Source organism: Podarcis gaigeae, assembly GCF_964106915.1.
Source record: "Podarcis gaigeae genome assembly, chromosome: 3".
In the NCBI taxonomy this organism is placed as follows: Eukaryota; Metazoa; Chordata; class Lepidosauria; order Squamata; family Lacertidae; genus Podarcis; species Podarcis gaigeae.
In genome coordinates this window covers 106,466,611-106,486,613 of record NC_139680.1, presented here as the reverse complement: position 1 = coordinate 106,486,613, position 20,003 = coordinate 106,466,611, and the positions used below count along the sequence as shown (strand labels likewise).

Below are 20,003 nucleotides of genomic sequence, written 5' to 3'. Positions count from 1 at the left end.
GAGACTTGTCGATGGTTACCCATTCCTCACCAAGACTAACACTTCGTAATCTGCCCTCTACTGGCTTTTGGGTTTGACTGCCACAGAAAGGAACTCACAATTCATGGGCTGTGTCCATACCATACATTTAAAGTGTGTAACCTCCCCCAAAGAATCCTGTCAACCATGGTTTGTTGTGGGTGCTGGGAATTGTAGCCCTGTGAATGATAAAATGCAATTCCCAGTATTCTTGGGGGGGGGGAGCCATGCACTTTAAGTGCATGGTGTATATGCAGCCAGTTTGTATGATGCATAGTATGCAAATAAAGTACAGCTTTGTGTATGTACCAAATATCAGTATACAGTGGTACCTCAGGTTACATATGCTTCAGGTTACAGACTCCGATAACCGAGAAATAGTACCTCGGGCTAAGAATTTTGCATCAGGATGACAAAGAAATCGTGGTCTGGCAGTGCGGCAGCAGCAGGAGGCCCCATTAGCTAAAGCGGTGATTCAGGTTAAGAAGAAGAGTTTGGATTTGATATCCCGCCTTTCACTCCCTTTAAGGAGTCTCAAAGCGGCTAACATTCTCCTTTCCCTTCCTCCCCCACAACAAACACTCTGTGAGGTGAGTGGGGCTGAGAGATTTCAAAGAAGTGTGACTAGCCCAAGGTCACCCAGCAGCTGCATGTGGAGGAGCGGAGACGCGAACCCGGTTCCCCAGATTACGAGACTACCGCTCTTAACCACTACACCACACTGGCTCTCAAGAACAGTTTCAGGTTAAGAACGGACCTCCGGAACGAATCAAGTACTTAACCCGAGGTACCACTGTATACTGTAGGTAAAAGCATTCCAGTAATTGCCCAACCAATCGGGGATTGTGCTGCTTCAACACCTGATATACACATGCTGAGGAATGAGCTTGCACTGTAAATCACTCTGCAAATAGAACACTAGGCAACCAGGAAGATTCTGTCCCACGTCTTTTTGGCTGTTGTGGTTTTATTTGCAGAACAGATTTTATTCGAAAATTGTCATCTCTCACCTGCAAGCTGAAAGGGGCAGTTTGTTCTATTGTCATGCTCTGCTTCCAAGGTAGAAGAAGCCTTGGCTTCTGTGGAACTCTGCCTCTTTCAAAAGGCAGAACCCAAGAGTCAACGATCACTTTCTGGAAGCTCTAGCACCAGTCACAAATCAAGCACACTTGAGCACGTTCCTCCACACCAGCAAGTTCTCATTATACCACTGAAGAAGCATGCAGCCATGCACCCGCCAGTGCTAGCTAAACTTCAACTGGCAAATAATTCCCACAGAGTCCACTAGGACTCATTTCAAGTAAACATGGTTAGGATTAGCTTGCAAAGTGAACAGACAGAAACCAGTCATAAAGCTGCCTGGATATAGTTTTTAAGAATCTTAAGAGTACAGGGGAAGTTCCCCAGGGCAATAAATGTTCTGCTTATTGTTTAAAAAGGGGAAATGGGACAACCCAATTGGCATAGGATGACTGGAAGAAAGGACAAGGGTTAAGCTAGATCAAATAGCAGAGAATGAGCGAAGATAGGGATTGCCTTGAAAAGTAGGTTATTGGACTGATTACACAGAAGGTGCCTTCAATGTGTTTTAGGTCAGTATTTTCAAAAAGCTATTACCTTGAGGCTGAAGGTTCTAAGCAAGGTGGTGAAGCCAAATTAATGCCTTCATTAAGAGTTACGATGTTAGTGTCAGTAGCAAACTATTTGTTTCTGTAGTTCCACCATTGTGGATAGTGCTTTGCAAAGTACAACAGGAAGGATCCTGGTCCTAGAGGACTTATGTTGTTGTTTAGTCATTTAGTCATGCCCGACTCTTCGTGACCCCATGGACCAGAGCACGCCAGGCACTCCTGTCTTCCACTGCCTCCCGCAGTTTGGTCAAACTCATGCTGGTAGCTTCAAGAACACTGTCCAACCATCTCGTCCTCTGTCATCCCCTTCTCCTTGTGCCCTCAATCTTTCCCAACATCAGGGTCTTTTCCAGGGAGTCTTCTCATGAGGTGGCCAAAGTATTGGAGCCTCAACTTCAGGATCTGTCCTTCCACTGAGCACTCAGGGCTGATTTCCTTAAGAATGGAGAGGTTTGATCTTGCAGTTCATGGGATGCTCAAGAGTCTCCTCCAACACCATAATTCAAAAGCATCAATTCTTCAGCGATCAGCCTTCATGGATCACTGCCTTGCTGTGGCGAAGGGGCTTGAATAACTAAGAGAAGCTATGAGCTATGCTGTTCAGGGCCACCCAAGATGGACAGGTCATAGTGGAGAGTTTTGACCAAACGTGATCCACCTGGAGCAGGAACCAGGAAGCCACTCCAGTATCCCTGCCAACAAAACTCCATAGACAGAGACAACGGAGGACTTATAGTCTATATAATTGAGCGCAGGAAGATGGCAGAGGAAAGGGAGCTAAATTACGACTAATAGGTATACCTGGGACTTGCACCTTTTTGCTCACTGCACCTGTAAGAAAAGTGGAGATTGCTTGCTTAATATTCTTGGAATAAATTTCTGATGGCTCAGAGCTGTTAAAAACAAGCTGTCCCACCGCATAAAACATAGGAAAGGAAATAGAACCCAAAGTTAAGGGGGTTATTCAGTTGCTTCTGTTTTTATTTTGATTACGCATTCTGTGTTCTTATATTGTGATTTTATCCTGTGAACCACCCTGAGACCTCCAGGTTTAGGGGAGTATATAAATTTAATAACTAATAAAATAATCATAGTAGCTGGTTTATTCCTAATTGTTTATCTCCATTTGCAAAACAGCCCCCTCACCGCAATTGTTCCACTGTCCCATGTAAGTAGAAGCATAGAATTGTAGAGCTTGAAGGTTCCCCAAGGGTCATCTAGTCCAACCCCTACAGTGCAGAGATCACAGCTAAATAATCCCTGACAGATGGCTATCCAACTTCTGTTTAGAGACCTCCAAGGAAGGAAAAGCCACCACCTTCCGAGGGAATCGGTTTCACTGTCAAATGGCTCTTAGCACCAGAAAGTCCTTCCTAATGTTTGGTTCGAATCTCCTTCATTTGAACCCATGGGTTTGGGTTCTACTCTCTGGAGCGGCAGAAAACAACATTGCTCAGTCTTCCATGTGGCAGCCCTTGATGTATTTGAAGATGGCTGTCAGTCGAGTTTCATGTGCATTCGATGCAATACATTCTCCCCCCGGCAAATGCCACTTTAGAAAGCTGCCTCACTGACCGCTTTTTGTGTACTTGTCAAAGTGGGTATTGGTCTGATTGGTCTGCGAAGGTTTATGCTTTTGTTGTTGTTGTTTAGTCGTTTAGTCGTGTCCGACTCTTCGTGACCCCATGGACCAGAGAATGCCAGGCACCTCTGTCCTCCACTGCCTCCTGCAGTTTAGTCAAACTCATGCTGGTAGATTTGAAGACACTGTCCAACCATCTCGTCCTCTGTCGCCCCCTTCTCCTTGTGCCCTCCATCTTTCCCAACATCAGCGTCTTCTCCAGGGAGTCTTCTCTTCTCATGAGGTGGCCAAAGTACTGGAGCCTCAGCTTCACAATCTGTCCTTCCAGTGAGCACTCAGGGCTGATTTCAGAATGGAGAGGTTTGATCTTCTTGCAGTCCATGGGACTCTCAAGAGTCTCCTCCAGCACCATAATTCAAAAGCATCAATTCTTCGGCGATCAGCCTTCTTTATGGTCCAGCTCTCACTTCCATACATCACTACTGGGAAAACCATAGCTTTAATTATACGAACCTTTGTTGGCAAAGTGATGTCTCTACTTCTCAAGATGCTGTCTAGGCCTGTCATTGCCCTTCTCCCAAGCAGCAGGCGTCTTTTAATTTCGTGGCTGCTGTCACCATCTGCAGTGATCATGGAGCCCAAGAAAGTAAAATCTCTCACTGCCTCCATTTCTTCCCCTTCTATTTGCCAGGAGGTGATGGGCCCAGTGGCCATGATCTTCGTTTATGCTACAATAAATCAATTAGACCAGCCTTTGCCAACATGGTGCCCTCCATCAGCCCCGGTCAGAATGGCACAGCACAGGACTCCAGGTTGGATTAAGACTTGAAGGTGCCACAGAACTCTCTTGGGGGGGGGGGTCCTTATCCATAAGGTTGTTAAAAGGGCTGTGCCAAGTCAGATCAATCATATATTGCCTCTCCACACACACTTCTCAAGACAATGGCCAAGACAGTCACAGAAACTACAAGAGACAGAGTGGTGGGATTTTCCATTCTCTGCCATCGACTCCCAGCTTCTGGCCATCTCAAAGGTACAGGGAATGTTTGTGTCTTACATAGGTCTTTTTTTCCATTAATGAAAATGGCTAGGATGGCACTTTGCCACTTGGCACATTGAAAGCCCTTGGGCGATGATCCAGAGGCTCAGCGCCATGAGTCTCGCTGTCTGGTACGAGATGGCTTGCATTTAGGCTTTGCCTCCTTTTGATAATTGGCAGGGATGGGGAGACCTTATCGTCTGCATTTCATAAATTTCAGTTGCTGGAAACCGGAGAAGGGGAAAGGCTCTTGTGCTCCTGCTCTGCTCCTTGGTTTCCCTTTGGGCATCTTTATATGCCCAGGGAGCTGGGCATGTTTAGCCTGGAGAAGAGGAGGTTAAGGGGTGATATGATAGCCATGTTCAAATATATAAAAGGATGTCACATAGAGGAGGGAGAAAGGTTGTTTTCTGCTGCTCCAGAGAAGCGGACACGGAGCAATGGTTCCAAACTACAAGAAAAAAGATTCCACCTAAACATTAGGAAGAACTTCCTGACAGTAAGAGCTGTTTGACAGTGGAATTTGCTGCCAAGGAGTGTGGTGGAGTCTCCTTCTTTGGAGGTCTTTAAGCAGAGGCTTGACAACCATATGTCAGGAGTGCTCTGATGGTGTTTCCTGCTTGGCAGGGGGTTGGACTCGATGGCCCTTGTGGTCTCTTCCAACTCTATGATTCTATGATTCTATGATCTGGGCCAATGGCCTGATCCTGCAGGCTATTCTTACATTTTCTTTTTTTGCTGATGCCAATTACAAAAATGAAACACTCAGATAAATATTTCTGAATATATTAACACAGTTGTATTGAAGTGTATTGAAGTTATTACAGATGTGAAATGATGCAAAGTAACACGGCTTAGATTGGGGACTCCAAGCAAAAGTCATTTTGTATCCATAGCAATTAGAATTGATAGGAATATATAGGGAAGGGAGTGAAAAAAATTAAAAGTTGCACTTTGTGCATGCCAGACTGCGCTGCAAACTACGGGTACTGTTCTGCCGTGTGCTTCACTATTTGTGTCATCAATAAAGTCACACTTTGTTGTTTAGTCGTGTCCGACTCTTCATGACCCCATGGACCAGAGCACGCCAGGCACTCCTGTCTTCCACTGCCTCCCGCAGTTTGGTCAGACTCATGCTGGTAGCTTCGAGAACACTGTCCAACCATCTCATGTGCCCTCAATCTTGCCCAACATCAGGGTCTTTTCCAGGGAGTCTTCTCTTCTCATGAGGTGGCCAAAGCACTGGAGCCTCAGCTTCAGGATCTGTCCTTCCGGTGAGCACTCAGGGCTGATTTCCTTCAGAATGAAGAGGTTTGATCTTCTTGCAGTCCATGGGACTCTTCAGAGTCTCCTCCAGCACCATAATTCAAAAGCATCAATTCTTCGGCGATCAGCCTCCTTTACGGTCCACCTCTCACTTCCATACATCACTACTGGGAAAACCATAGCTTTAACTATACGGACCTTTGTTGGCAAGGTGATGTCTCTGCTCACACTAGACTGCATAAAAATTGCCCTACTTCTTTCGGCGTCTTTTGGGGGTCAGTTTTTTCCGGGAACGCTGTTTGCCAAATTGCATTATACCACTGGTCCATCGTTAATCACTGTAACGATTTCCATCATGTCCCGGCAATAGTGGTTCTTGCAGCGGTTAACAGACGTGCTACGAGTTCTTAGACTAGTCTTATACTCCTGCGTCTCCCGCGCAAAGGAAGCTGGATGCCTCCGTCTTGTTTTTGAAAGCCTTTCAACCTCCCTCCGCACCGCGCAGGCGCTGCCGCAGCGCGTCCCGGTCCCAGTGGGCGGAGGCTAGGCGCTTGCTCGCTGCTTCCCTTGCATCCCACCCCCTCTGATGCTCTCAGCCAGGGCGCCTCCCCACGCAGCAGCCGCGGCAGGAGGAAAGCCGAGGAGAGAGGAGGGAGGGGGAAAAGAAGGAAAACACTTCTGCCTCCAGGCCCGCCTTTGCCCGGGAAACTGAAGCCGGCGCTGCGCCATCATCGGCCAACGAGCAAAGCTTCCCCAAGCGAGCGACTCTCCCTTTGCAGCAGCGGGCGCCTAGACGAGCCAGGATGGCCGTTCCCTTGACCGACAGCGAGAAAAGAAAGCAGATCAGCGTGCGGGGCATCGCCGGCCTGGGCGACGTGGCCGAGATCAGGAAGAGCTTCAACCGGCACCTGCATTTCACCCTGGTCAAGGACAGGAACGTGGCCACCCCGCGCGACTACTACTTCGCCTTGGCGCACACGGTCCGCGATCACTTGGTGGGGCGCTGGATCCGGACCCAGCAGTATTACTATGAGAAGGATCCCAAGGTAAGGAGCGGCGGGGTTGCCTCCCCTCCAGCGCCGCCGCAGCTTGCACTGCAGGCAGAAATGCATTGGATTTCCACCCTCTCCAAAAACCAGGCGCAGCCTCTCTTTCGCTTCCACCCGCGCGCTAACCGCGCAAATCTTTCCCCGTTTCGCAGAGCCGAAGGCAGGCCTTGCCGGCTCTGGAAATGCCCCCCTCTGCTGGCCAACGGTTGCCTGCGCGTGTGTTTTGCGTTTTTGCCCGCGCTGCTGCGCTTTCCTTGCAGGGAGATGGTGCGCCAAGAAGCCGCTGGAGCGCGGCGCGGAGAAGAAATCCCATTTCCCATAGGCAGCAAAGCGGGAGTCTAGCAAATGAGCGCTGGGCCCGTCGCAAAGTCCAGGTCCGCATTGCAATCAATGGGAGATCTCTCTCTTCCACCGTGTGTGTGTGTGTGTGTGTGTGTGTGTGTAGCAGCCTTGGATTTGCGGCAGCGGATCTGCAACCATAGTGGTGTCGACTTTAGCCAGTGTGATGGATGTCTCTTTGGAAAAGGAGGGGTATTTCTGGGCAGCAAAACGCACCGAAATTAAGGGCGCAGCGAAAGAAGATGCTGCCTGTTCATTAAGGGAGGGGTCCGTTTCGTTTTCTGGCCCCGGAGGCTTCAAAGCTTTCCTTCCTCCTGGTCTTCAATCCTATACTGAGCAGCATTACATGGGGAGATCCCTTCTGCTGAGTCAGACCTTTGGTCCGTCTGGCTCAGCATCTCCTCTGAGTGGCAAGCGGCTTTCCAGGATTCAGCTAGATAGAGGCTTTTCCTGCCCTACATAGAGATGCTGGGGATTGAGCTGTAAGGCAAAGGAGATGCTCTGTTGCTTGTGTTACCTAGTCTTGCTCTGATAAAAACAGGAAATTCAGATCCCGTTCTGATAAGAGATGATGAGCTCGTTTGGGGGCTGTACTACTTCATAATCTAGACAGATATTATTGAATGCTTTTCCCCCACCCTGGTGGCGAGGACATCAGCAACACTATGCATGGGAAACTAGCGGCTGAACGTGCAGTTTATACAGGTCTTCTCAGAAGTAAACTCCCCAGAGTGCAATGGGATTTATTTCTAGGCAAGTGTGTATAGGACTGCAGCCTAAGCCCCTTGCTTTGTGCTGCCTTTCTGTGTGGAGGTGGGGACCCTCTTGTTTGGGCGAGTATTGCATTCTGGAGTGGTGCCAACCAGACACAGGTTCACCGTGTCCTTGAGAAATAAGCCTACATGATCAAGAGTTAGGAACATAAGGAGCTGCCTTATATCATGTCAGAACATTGCTCCATCTAGCTCAGTAATATTGTCGACACAGACTAGAAGAAGCCTCTGGGGTTTCAGCCCTAGCTGGAGATGTCGGCCATTGAACCCGGAGTTCATTGAATCTGCATGTAAAGCAGATTGACTGCCACTGAACTGCAGCCCTTCTCCAGAACACTATCATTTTCATGTGTGATGCTTGTTGTGTCGACAACCCCTTCCTTTTTGCAAGTTTTCCTATGTCCTGGGCAGCAGCCAACAACAATCTGAAAGCTCTTGGTTGTGTAGGTGATATCAACCAGCTCACAAGCGCTGCTAAACTGCCTCTGTCTGGGCTCACAAGTAATGCTAAACAATAGTTTAGCTATCAAACCATAGCCAATAACTGATACTTAAGGCTCTCGGCTCGGTTTGCATGTCACACGACTACTTAGTTGGCACCCATCTGTCTTGGGATATGCCAGCCCATGGTTTATTAACTATGATTTATTTAAGCTAAAGCGGGGCCATAGTTACCAGTGGGTGGGTGTTCTAGCCAGGGGGTTTCCCCCCGGGTGAAGCCTCCAGAGGGGTGCTATTGAGGCTCCCAGCCTGTGTGCGCCAAACTGGGTCTTTGACCCAGGTGAAATAAAGCCTGGTTTCACCCCGGCTAAAGGCTAAACCACAGTTTAGGCTTCTAAGGCTTCATTCAACCAGGGATGGGGGAACCTCACACCTGCAGGCCATCCAGCAACTGGTATTCTGTGGAGGCAGAGCATAGCGTTTTCAGAACTTCTGTGTTTTTTGCTCTACTGTGCCGACATACGTTTTGTTGTTCCTGGCTTTATGAAAATATGCATGTGTGTGTTTTTGAGCTGTGAGTGGTTTCATTCTGCTCATTTTTATAGCTCTTGTTGATTCTTCTCAAAAGGCTTTTGTCTTTTATTGCTAACCACCCAAAGGACTTTGTTTTAACTGGGTGGCATCCAAATGATGTTAAGAAACAAAGAAGGAGTTCCCTCATAGTCCAGCATCTTTGGATTGTTCAGAATCGTCAATGATCGAGGGAAGTCATTTGAAGCTGACAAAAGCGATGAAGGGCAAAGCTGTGGCAGGTAGGAAACATCCAGGCAGGTTATAACCAAGGGACCCGTTATTTTGTGTTGGTCCACAGAGTCTAGAAATCAAAGGCATGCCACTTCTAGCGTGAAACAGAACTTCATTGTCAGCCATAGGTTCAAGTGTCCTTTGTGAATTTTGTCACATCTACATCGTTCATTTAAAGCTCTCTTGTGCCACTTTAACAGTCATGGCTTCCCACAAATAAACCTAGGAACTTATTTGTTAAAAGTGCTGGGAATTGTAGCTCTGGGGAAGATCTCCTACCAGCTCTCAGCACCCTTAACCAGTGATTCTTTGGGAGATGCCATGGCTCTTGAAGGAGATAGGAGATGTAAGGATATGACCAGAATCTTTCTCTTCTTTCCCCCCCGAAACGATCTCTGATGAAAATGTCTTCATTGGTCCTGAACTTTCCAGGGCAGCCATTTTGTTTCTTGAGGTGACCCTGAGTTCCAGTGTTCCGAGAAAGAATAATTTTGCTCGTGTCACCCTTTCCACACAGCTAGTTTTTATTGCCCTTTTCTCTGCCTTCTCCAGCTCTGCATTAATGGGAACATAATTCGTTGTTTGACAAGCCGCCACCGCAGTCTCTGCCATCCTTCAGCAACAGGCAATTCCAGAACGACAGGAATCAAATTAGGTTCCAGTCACGACATCTCTAGCAAAATGAGCCTCATGCAGATCAGCAAATGGCACATATACCCACCCCCAAGTCAAGGTGCATAACACCCAAAGCCAACCAAAGTTATTTTGGAACCTGAGGCAGAAAACCCCACAGATATATAACTCCTCTGTCACATGGCGAGAAGTACGGTACTTACCTTTCATGTTTTGAACCAGAGGGTATTTATTCCAGAAGCACTACAAGACCACTTTAAGCAGACATGGCTTCCCCACAAATAATCCTGGGAACTGTAGTTTGTGAAGGGTGCCTAGAGTTGCTAGGAGACCCCTGTTCCCCTCACAGAGCTACAATTATCAGAGTGGTTTCTGGCCAAGGATTTCAGACAAAGGATGCCATTTTATCTATGGCTTCATTCTCCAAAGATGTCTCTTAAGTGGTTATTAAAATATCGCCAAAAATACCGGGGGGGGGGGGGGAAATCCACATTTTTCCGGCAGCACAGAAAGATTAGATAAGATCTTCTTAAACATCAGTGTAAATCCAAAGTAACTAATGCATGAGGACTATATTAGCTACTGGCAGACCAAAATACAGCAGAGGCAACCTGCCCCACCTCACAGACATCCAAGCATTCATTTATAGGTAGCCTCAGCACTCTCATCTCTGCTGCTATCTTGGTGACTTAAGCTCACTATGTGATAAAGAGCGAGGCCTCCCATTTCCCATCTTTGATGAAGGCTAACTTGGCATCTGTGGGGTTTTGTGGCCTCTCACCTTCATGTCTTCCTGTCATGTACCTTGCTCAGAGCTCTGAGTTTCGGAGTGGCATCTGCTGTCCACAGACCATAGCAGAACAGAGTCCTAAGTAGTCATGGAAACCGTTGCAGCTTTCCTAGCACGCTCCATTTAAGCACGGTCCGTGTACAGCCTGATCCTAGGGATGTTTGCACAAGAAAATACTTGGGGTTACCAGCTGATCAGAAGGAAAAAGACAGAACAGAACATCCTGGCCTGCACCTGAAATCACCAAGGGAGGCTTTTTGAGCTGTACATCAGGGGTGGGAAATGTCAGACCTAGGGACCCTCCAAGTTTCTCTCTCTGGCCTTTGGGTCTCTCGTCACACCACAAACCCCTCCCCAAAGCTGAACCCTCTCACCCCAGGCCTCAGTCCAGCCCTCCATCACACCCTCCTTTTTGCCTGGCTGGGATTTATCATTGAACTCTGATAATGCCCCTTGTGTGCCCGGATAGAGGATAATGGAATGGGTAAGAGAGGGGGGATAGAACAGGGGCCACCAACCTGGCACAAGTGAGTCTTTCATGGGCACCCTCAGCCAGGGTCCCCAGGCTAAATGCTTTCTTTCTCTCTCTTTTTTAAAAGTAAGTCTCTAGTGTTCCTAGAAAAAAAGTTATGAAGCAAAAGGTGCAGGTACCCTTCTAAGTGATTTACTGTATATGAAATGAAAATGACCCCAGGAAAGTGGGTATAGGGTTGCAGCCACTGGCTAGGCTTTGCTTTAGGGGTAAAACAGAGTTCTTGTGCCTTTAATGGCTGTGTGGCAGGCAGAAATTCAACAGGCTAGGTCTTTTCTAGTATGGAAATGCCATGGTGAAGAAAGCTGCACCTGTTCACATTCTTTGCAGGTGTTTTACACACATGGACACTGATTTATTTTTGCACCCTCCACTTGTAAAAGGGGATACAACTTTGCATGTCAGGAAGCATATGCAGATTTTGCAAGTCGGGCAGAGAGCTCAATCCACATGGGCCCAGAAAACCCTCTTGGTATCCCTGAGTATGTGTGTGCATGAGAGAGACAGAGAGAGATCTGAGGGAGAGGGAGAGAGGGGTTGGGGTGGGATGTATCACCTTATATATTTTTCCTTGTCCTCAGGAATGCTCTCTGTTGTTAGATAGCACCAGCATCTTCCTGTGAAAGATTGATTTCCACAATTGGGACTAGCAGGACATGGCAGCCATTTTGTAATATGCCATGCCCCCATGGCAGCCATTTTGTGGGAGGTACCCACAGCACTCTCTTAAAATATGCCCACTGGTCCAAAAAGGTAGGTTGGTAACTCTTTGTGTAGAAAAGAACCGGCTGTACAAAGAGGAGGGAAAATATTTGTTGCCCTGCTCGTTTCCCCCCCTCTGCCCACCACTGAAATGTGGCCCCTGGGAGGTTGCCCAGAAGGGAATCTGGCCCTCTGGGTGAAAAAAGGTTCCCCAACTGCTGTATTTGATCATCTGCAAATGGGTGCAGACTGACTGCTTTCCACCGTCTGGTTCAAAGGTTGACAAAACTCCTGAGTAACAGTGCCGTCCTAGCCATCTCCCCAGGAGAGAGGAGAATTAAATGGGACTTACTCCCAGGTAAGTGGGGCTAGGGTTGCAGCTTTAGAAACATAATTTGGTACTGTTATCGGTCTCCGTGGCTCAGTGGCAGAGCATCTCTTTGTATACAGAAGGTCTCATTTGCCTCCATCTCCAAGAAGGGCTGGGAGAGAGTCCCTGCTGCTCAGCATAGACAAAGCTGAGTTAGATGGACTCCGTATAAGGGAGCTTTCTGTGCTGTGCTTGAAATCTGCCTGACATATATGGATCACAAAGTCTACAGTGAAAAAATTGTCTTAGATCTGCTACGCTGTAGGGAGTTCTTTTGAGTTGAGCAATTCAGGCCATCGTTGTTGTTTTCACACAACAGAGAATAAAACAACAAACGGATGGATGAATCCTTTCGTCTGAGGTATACAAAGGACCTATGACAGCCTGGTCCCTGGGCGTCCTGGATCAATTTCCTATTTGTGCCATTGGATACCATCTGGCAGACCTAAACAGCACTGCAAAAACTGAAGTCGTCATGGTAGCTCTACCCTTGCAGAAAGAGGCCAGATTTGTCAGCTGAAATTATCTGGAATTCACGGCTGGGAGGTTTTCGAACCGCATTCGAACCGAACTGGATTTCACCGGCAGAGCCATAGCTCTATGGTAGAGCATCTACATTTGCAGGCAGAAGTTCCCACATTCAATCCCCAAGTAGGGATTAGGGATAAATTCCTGCCTGAAATCCTGGCATTGCTGCTGCCAGCAATACTGAGCTTGACTGACCCAAGCTCTGGTTCAGTGTAAGCAGCTTCCTATGTTCCTAGATTTTCAAGGGGTCCTTGTTGAGCTGATCAGGAATGGCAAATGAGTTTCGCACTCTCTGCCTCTTAATCTTCCTCTACGATGTGCACCCAGGAGGTGTACTCCACCTTGGCTGTACTCCAAAGTGCACACTTGGTTCATACACAAAACGTTTTGCTGCCTGAGGCAAAGGACAAGACGGCGACTCCTCTCCAAGCCACATACCAAACCTGGACAGGACTGGTAGCTGAATGACTGGGACCTGGAAGATCGAGGTTCGAGTCCCAACTCAGTCATGAAGCACGCTGAGTGTCCTTGAGTCAGTCACTGTTTCTCAGTCTAGCCCTACCTCCCAGGGTTGTTGGGAGGAGAAAATGGAGAGCGGTAGCATGAGCTTCATAGGGGAAATGTGGACTATAAATACAGTGGTACCTCAGGTTAAGTACTTAATTCGTTCCGGACGTCCGTTCTTAACCTGAAACTGTTCTTAACCTGAAGCACCACTTTAGCTAATGGGGCCTCCCGCTGCTGCCGCGCCACCGGAGCACAATATCTGTTCTCATCCTGAAGCAATGTTCTTCACCCGAGGTACTATTTCTGGGTTAGCGGAGTCTGTAACCTGAAGCGTATGTAACTCGAGGTACCACTGTATAATAATAATAATAATAATAATAATAATAATAATAATAATAACAACAACAACAACAACAACAACAACAACAACAACAACAACAACAACATTGGGGGGTGTAGCTTGCTGCACCTTATCTGAGGCAGCAGGGCAGCTAAGGGCCCCCATGAGAGGCTATGCAACATCAGAGCAGATTGCTTGGGATGTTCAAGAGAAACAGTTGGGGTCAGTTGCTGTTTGAGGTGGTACCAGGGCCATCTTAACCATATGCAGCGCCAGGGTGCAAAGTGGTGCCAGGGTGCCTGGCCCCCCCCCCCCGGTTGTCCAGAGTTGTTGTGCACGGCACAGCTGGCCTGGCTGGCTGCCTCAGTAGCAACAGAGGAGCCCAAGGCAGTGGCGGCAGTAGAGCAAGACCGGGCGCCTGCCCAGCACAACAACAGAGGAGCCCAAGGCGGCGGCTAAGCAAAGCCAGGCGCCTCGTGTGAGCAGTGTGCGCTGGGCAGGCCTCTTGACGGCCCGCCAATCCCAGGTGCACAGGAAGGTGGAGGCGGCTGGCTGCCTCAGTTCCTTGCTTGCCCGCAGCAGAAGAGCTCCTGCGGGCTCTGCTTCACTCGGCAGCAGCTGTCGGCTCTTCCCAATCCCCGGACTCTTGGCCTGGTGCCCCTGAGAGCCGGGTGCCCCGCACCCCTAGCGCCTATGGGTAAGACAGCCCTGGGTGGTACCTTGCCTCCCTAATGGTAGGGCCGGCCCTGTTTCTATATAACGCCGTGGCCAGAGAAAATGTCAGCAGTCGGCGTTCTTGGGTAGCTCCTGAGGAACCTGCCACTGCAATGCACCCCCTTTTCTGGTGCTCCTCTGATGTCTGCCTGGCAGCTACCATTGTAGTTACCCACAATGCCCTGCCGTAATACCATAGTGCCAAACTTTTCCTCAGGTAGGCCCCAACTGTCCCATGCACCCAGAAAAATAAATAGGAGGAGGAGAGGGTTTGCCTGCCCTCATGAGGGAATCCCCACCAGCGGGCCTTGTGCTGAGGCGCCCATTGGAGAATGTGCACTGGCCCTGGCCGTATTAGTAGTTCCCAACAGGACAAATTAGGCCCCATCTGCATTATACATTTAAAGCAGCATCATGCCACTTGATAGAGTCATGGCTTCCTCCAAAGAATCCTGGGAAGGGTGGTTTGTTAAGGGTGCTGAGAGTTGCTAGGAACTACAGTTCCCAGAACTCATTGGGAAGAGAGTCAAACTACTTTGGGAATTGTAGTTCTCTGGGGCCTAGGTTTCCTGTGTTAACTGAGTGTTTACTGTAGAATGCACCTTCAAATCCTGTACCGTTGTTCCCTCTTTACTCACACCTGCCAATAAAGATTTAGGTCCCATTATGCAGCTGTCTTTTTATAAAAACAGAAGGCGAGCTCTGCTGGAACAGGTACAAATTCTGTCTAATCCTGTATCCTGCTCCTCACGGTCACCAAACAGATGCATTTCCTGTAGCAGGAAACACTTGTTTAAAAAGTTAAAAATCCTTGTGTTCTGCAGTTGTTTTTAGATTGCTAATATAGATGGTGTTTACAACTGCCTGGTACTTTTTGAAAGTATTATACTGAGGCTTAATATCACTTGGTATCAACGGGCCACTCTCGGCTAATTGGCTCTATAAGGTTGTTTTGAGGCAAAGAGCCACTGCAGTTTTGAGGAAGTTTTTTCCTCTTTGTGGTTGGTTAAATGTCTCCTTGCTGTGTACAAGGTCTGAAGAAAGACAAAAACCTCTTTGTTTACTTCTCAAATTACACGCTGTGTTTGTTCAGTTTTGCTCAGTGAAGTATTGCCAAGATCTTTTTGCCTTCTGGACTCCGTCTGTGTCATGCAAATGACTTTGCTAATGTGGAAGATTGCAAGACTAGCCCAAGGTCACCTAATGAGCCTCATGGCTGAGTGGAGATTTGAACCAAGGTCTCTGCAGCCCTGGTCCGATACTCACACCACCATACGCAAGTCACCGCTTGACATTATAATCATCTTGGGGATGAATAATTTGATTTTATTTCAATAATAAAGTGATGAAACATGCATGTGCAATCTCCCCTTTAGCAAGGAACAGATAGTTTTAAATGTGTATACTTATGTGTCATTAAGGGATGCGGGTGGCGCTGTGGGTAAAACCTCAGTGCCTAGGACTTGCCGATCGTATGATCAGCGGTTCGAATCCCCACGGCGGGGTGAGCTCCCGTCGTTTGGTCCCAGCTCCTGCCCACCTAGCAGTTCGAAAGCACTCTTAAGTTCAAGTAGATAAATAGGTACCGCTTTATAGCGGGAAGGTGAACGGCGTTTCCGTGTGCTGCGCTGGTGCTGGTTCGCCAGCTACAGCTTCGTCACGCTGGCCACGTGACCTGGAAGTGACTTCGGACGGCGCCGGCTCATGGCCTCTAGAGTGAGATGAGCACGCAACCCTAGAGTCGGACACGACTGGCCCGTACGGGCAGGGGTACCTTTACCTTTTTATGTGTCATTGGGAGTCCATTCTTTGGGGGAAGCCATCCATCATGGATGCTTTAGTTGAGATTCCTGCATTGCAGGGGGTTGGACTAGATGACCCTCACGGTCCCTTCCAACTCTACAATTCTATGATTCTATGAATCTAGAACCTGTGGCCCCCCAGCTGCTGTTGGACACTATTCCATCAGCAGAATCATTGCTTAGGGATGATGGGTGTTGTAGTGCAATAACCTCTGGAGGGCCACAGATTACTCATTCCTGACTCAAGTTGTTCATTTAACTATCAAATGGAAAAGAGTTATGTTGCGGGGGGGGGGGGTGTCAAGAAATGTGGAAGGCTGTGATGCCTATTTTCAGGAACAATTCCTCCTGCAATTTTCCAGGTAGATGAGAGTCTGCTAAAAGTAAACCCATTTTTCTCCTTTATGCAAATGTTAGAGAGGCACTTAACATTATCTACATGGATTCAGCAGAACAGTGCTATTAATATTTTTGGAGCTGGCAACTGGTTATCTCAAGGGAACAAATATGCTTCACCATTCCTCTCACGGGAGTATTGCCAGGAAAAGAAGTTAAGAAAGGGTGTCCAACCACATTCTTTTTCCAAAAAGTTCTGTAGAAGTGTCAGAGTGCAGGGAAACATACAGCAAATGTGTGAGGAAGAAGAAAGCCCCATAGTTTTCAGAATAATAAAAACCAATCCATTAAAAGAAAAATGATCTGGAAAGTTTCCAAGAGAGATCTTGTCTAGCTCTCTGTGGTAGGGTGAGGGACTGGACCATGGAAGGACTACTTAAAATTAGGGATGGGCAACCTGTGGCCCGCCATTTGTTGTTGGACTCCAATTCCCATGAGCTCCAGACAGCATGGCCGGTGGTCAGGGGTTATGGGAGCTGTAGTCCAGCAACAACAACCTCTGGCAGGCCACAGTTTCTCCACCCTTGGCTTAAGTGGTCTATCCTGCCAAACCGGTCTGGCTTTGTTACCTAAAGTAGCAACCAAATACCCTTCTTTTTGTTAAATCTCCTGCAGCTGGACTTTTCTGGAAGGAAAGAGCCATTCGGGAACTTAGCTCTCTTCCTCCCTGTGGGTGATGATGCCATGAGCTTCCTTTTATGAGGAAGCAAGTTTAGATTTAGGAGAGAGCCTAATAGAAGGGTTGAAAGCTGTACGATGCGCTAGGACAGGGGAGGCAACCTAAGGCCCGGGGGCTGGATGTGGCCCAATTGCCTTCTCAATCCTGCCCGTCGACAGTCTGGGAACCAGCGTGTTTTTACATGAGTAGAATGTGTCCTTTTATTTAAAATGCATCTCTGGGTTATTTGTGGGGCATAGGAATTCATTCATTACTCCCCCCCCAAAAAATATATATATATAATCTGCCCCCCCACAAGGTCTGAGGGATGGTGGACTGGCCCATGGCTGAAAAAGGTTGCTGACCCCTCCGCTAGGACCTCTGAAGGACCTAGGTGCCTCCTCCAACCAGTAAAAACCTAATGGGGGAGCAGGATCAACTGGAGTGTTAATACTGTGAAGATTCAATTATGTGTAGTCTGTGTCATGGTTACTGGCCTGAATCTTCTCCTGGCTCAGAGCTAACCTCAGAAAGGGAGGAGACATAGTCTTGGAGAATGGTTGTCCCGTGCTCCAAGACTGTCAAGGCCAGAGGGTGTGGCTTTGCCCAACTTCTCAGACCCAGAGGGCATGCCCCAATGCATCCCTCACTGCATCCATGCTATAGGAACCAGATGCTGCACAACCAGGCAAGTGTCCCTTTAACAGAGAGCTCCTCAGAGGGAATGGAATTAACAGTAGATCCGGATCAGCCAACAACCTTCAGAAGCCCTCAACATGCCGCTAAGACAACAGCTCTCCTTAGGTGAGCTCCAACTAGAACTTGCTACAGAGAGCTGTCCAGGGTCCTGACGGATTGTTCTCTACCTTATCTGTTGTGATTGGGGAGAACCTCCCTTCACTCTTCTCTATAGATCTTGGCTTTGATCTCTTGGATGTGGCTCTGCTCTTCCAGATGTTACCCTATTCTTAGAGTGATTCACTGCATCACCCAGCCTTCCCTGGGGCCCTTGAGCCAAACTAGGTCACAGCAGCCTGTATATATCAGCAGAGGATTCTTCCCCCACTATTTTTTGGTCCAGTCACCCTCCCACCAACGTTCCTGGTCTGTATGTTGCATTTATGGCAAGATGGAACAACAGGAAGAAGGCATGTTGGAAAGAAGGAGGCTCATGGCAACCAGTGCTAGGAAACGGTCGCTAGGGGAGAGGGAAGGTGGTTGGAAAAGGACGGGAAGGGAGGAGAACAGTTCAAGGCGATTATTTTGGGGAGAAATGAAAGGGCAGGGAGAGCCCTATCAGCTTTGAGACTGGATGAGGAACCCGTGGTTTCATAAGTCACACAGTCTGCTGGAAATTCTTGGTTTGCTGCCTAGCAACCACAGGGCCTATGTCTTGATCTCTCAAAAGAGGGCCTTCCTCAGGATCAGCCATCTCAGACACTACAGTCAGCAGGAGAGGCCCTCTGAATACATGACCCATAACAGTGCCTTCTTGGTGGCGGTTGCCTATTTGTGGAATGCCCTCCTTGGTGAGGTGCACCTGTCTCCCCTGTTACTAACATCCACGAGGAATTTAAAAGCATACCCAGGCATTTGATGGCTCAAAGATACAGGCCCTGTAGCTGAGGATAATCACACAGCCTGTGATAATTTGCCTCGAGACGGTTAACAGAATAAAGTGGGTTAACAATATTTTGTTTTTAAATGGAACGGACTGCCACTTAGATCAACTACAAAGCCGGATTCAAGATCAGTGGAGCAAGAACAAACCTTTTATTCCTGCTGTTCCCCCAAACCTGTCTGTTCAAGTGAAGGATGACTCATCTTCACCCTTCTATTCTTTCACTCAGCTCTTTCACCTTGGACAATGAGGTTTGCCTCTCTTGGCTTCCATCAGCTTTGCAATCAAACACTCTTCCAGCTTCCCGGACCTTTATTTAAGTACAAGGTGGCGTCAGTATTGTTGCAATGCCAGGCCTTTCTCAAAAATCGCAAAAGTGCTTTGGGGGAAAGTAAACGTACACATTCAGGCACACACTAGTGTGAGCGAAGGCTTGTTCTGTTGCAACATGCTTTTGCGTTAGTTCATAGAATTGTCATCTAGTCCAATCCCTTGGACTGCAACTGTCACCTGCCAGTTTGTGCCAATCGTGACAGACAGGACCATGGCAGGGGGGCAGAAGCATGAAGTTCAAGCCCCAGTTCATCTTTAAAAGCCATGAAAAAACCCTCACTACTGTGTTGTGCATTAGGAATTCAAGAGGTTGTTGGCCACCCTGCCAGATCCACATTCCTCTGTCGATGCTTCAGCAACGGTGAAGATTTTGGGGAACATGGGGCCAAATTCCAACCTTGGAGCAAGAGGGCGAGTTGCCCCCTTGTAAGATAGATAAGATACAACTTTATTTGCATTAGCCAATGGCCATAGCAACAGTAAAACATTACAGTATATGCAGAAAAGGAAATTTGATATAAGAGCACAATTTAAAGTCCTGAATCAGCCATCAGTTAGTGGCCCTTATTCTGATTGCCCCTGCTATGAACCTAGCAACCTTTGCTGTTATCTGCTCATTTTGATCTGATAGAAGACATTTTTCTGCCCCCTTGCAATGTTGTTTGGATGTTCTCTCTGGACCCTACGCTCCACTTGGGGGCTTTCTGGAGCCGCCTGATTGTCCTCTGCAGGGTAACAGGACGTTCCTACTAGCTGATGCTTTGTGCTGAGCTAAACAGGGCTTCTCTTACGTTCTGATAGGGAAGAACGCACAATCCATTTCCTTCGGAACAGTCCTATTAAAATCATAAGCATTGCTGCAGAACTAGTGGAGCGTGGGTTCTGTGGTCATTTATTTTTTTAAAAGCAACTTATGCTGCAGTTTCTTAAAGAGACCTACATGGTGCAAAACTTTAATGCATCCACTTTGGCGCTGGGCAGTGTACTCATTTCCTGACCTGAGACAAACCAGACCTCTCGGTAATAGTTCTATATCCTCTTTTGTGTCTGGAGTCTCCCATTACTTCAGACTTGGTCTGCTGCTGCTCAGTGTACAAAGGGGCCAACAAACATGGCCATCACAATAGAATTGCAG

General features: G+C 47.9%; 1 protein-coding gene across 3 annotated transcripts in view; it reads left to right on the top strand.

The window, feature by feature from the left end:
- Positions 1-6,042: 6,042 nt before the first annotated feature.
- Positions 6,043-20,003, top strand: part of PYGB (glycogen phosphorylase B) — a 42,654-nt gene continuing 28,693 nt past the window's right edge. For 2 of the 3 annotated variants that reach the window (XR_014562742.1, XR_014562743.1), the window contains exon 1: positions 6,070-6,582. Coding sequence is in view for 1 of the 3 variants with exons in the window: in XM_083733247.1 (XP_083589373.1) it covers positions 6,340-6,582 (243 nt within the window). In the remaining 2 variants the exon portion in view is untranslated. Of the gene's footprint in view, positions 6,583-20,003 lie in introns of all 3 variants that reach the window. The other variant, XM_083733247.1, reaches the window with a different exon arrangement.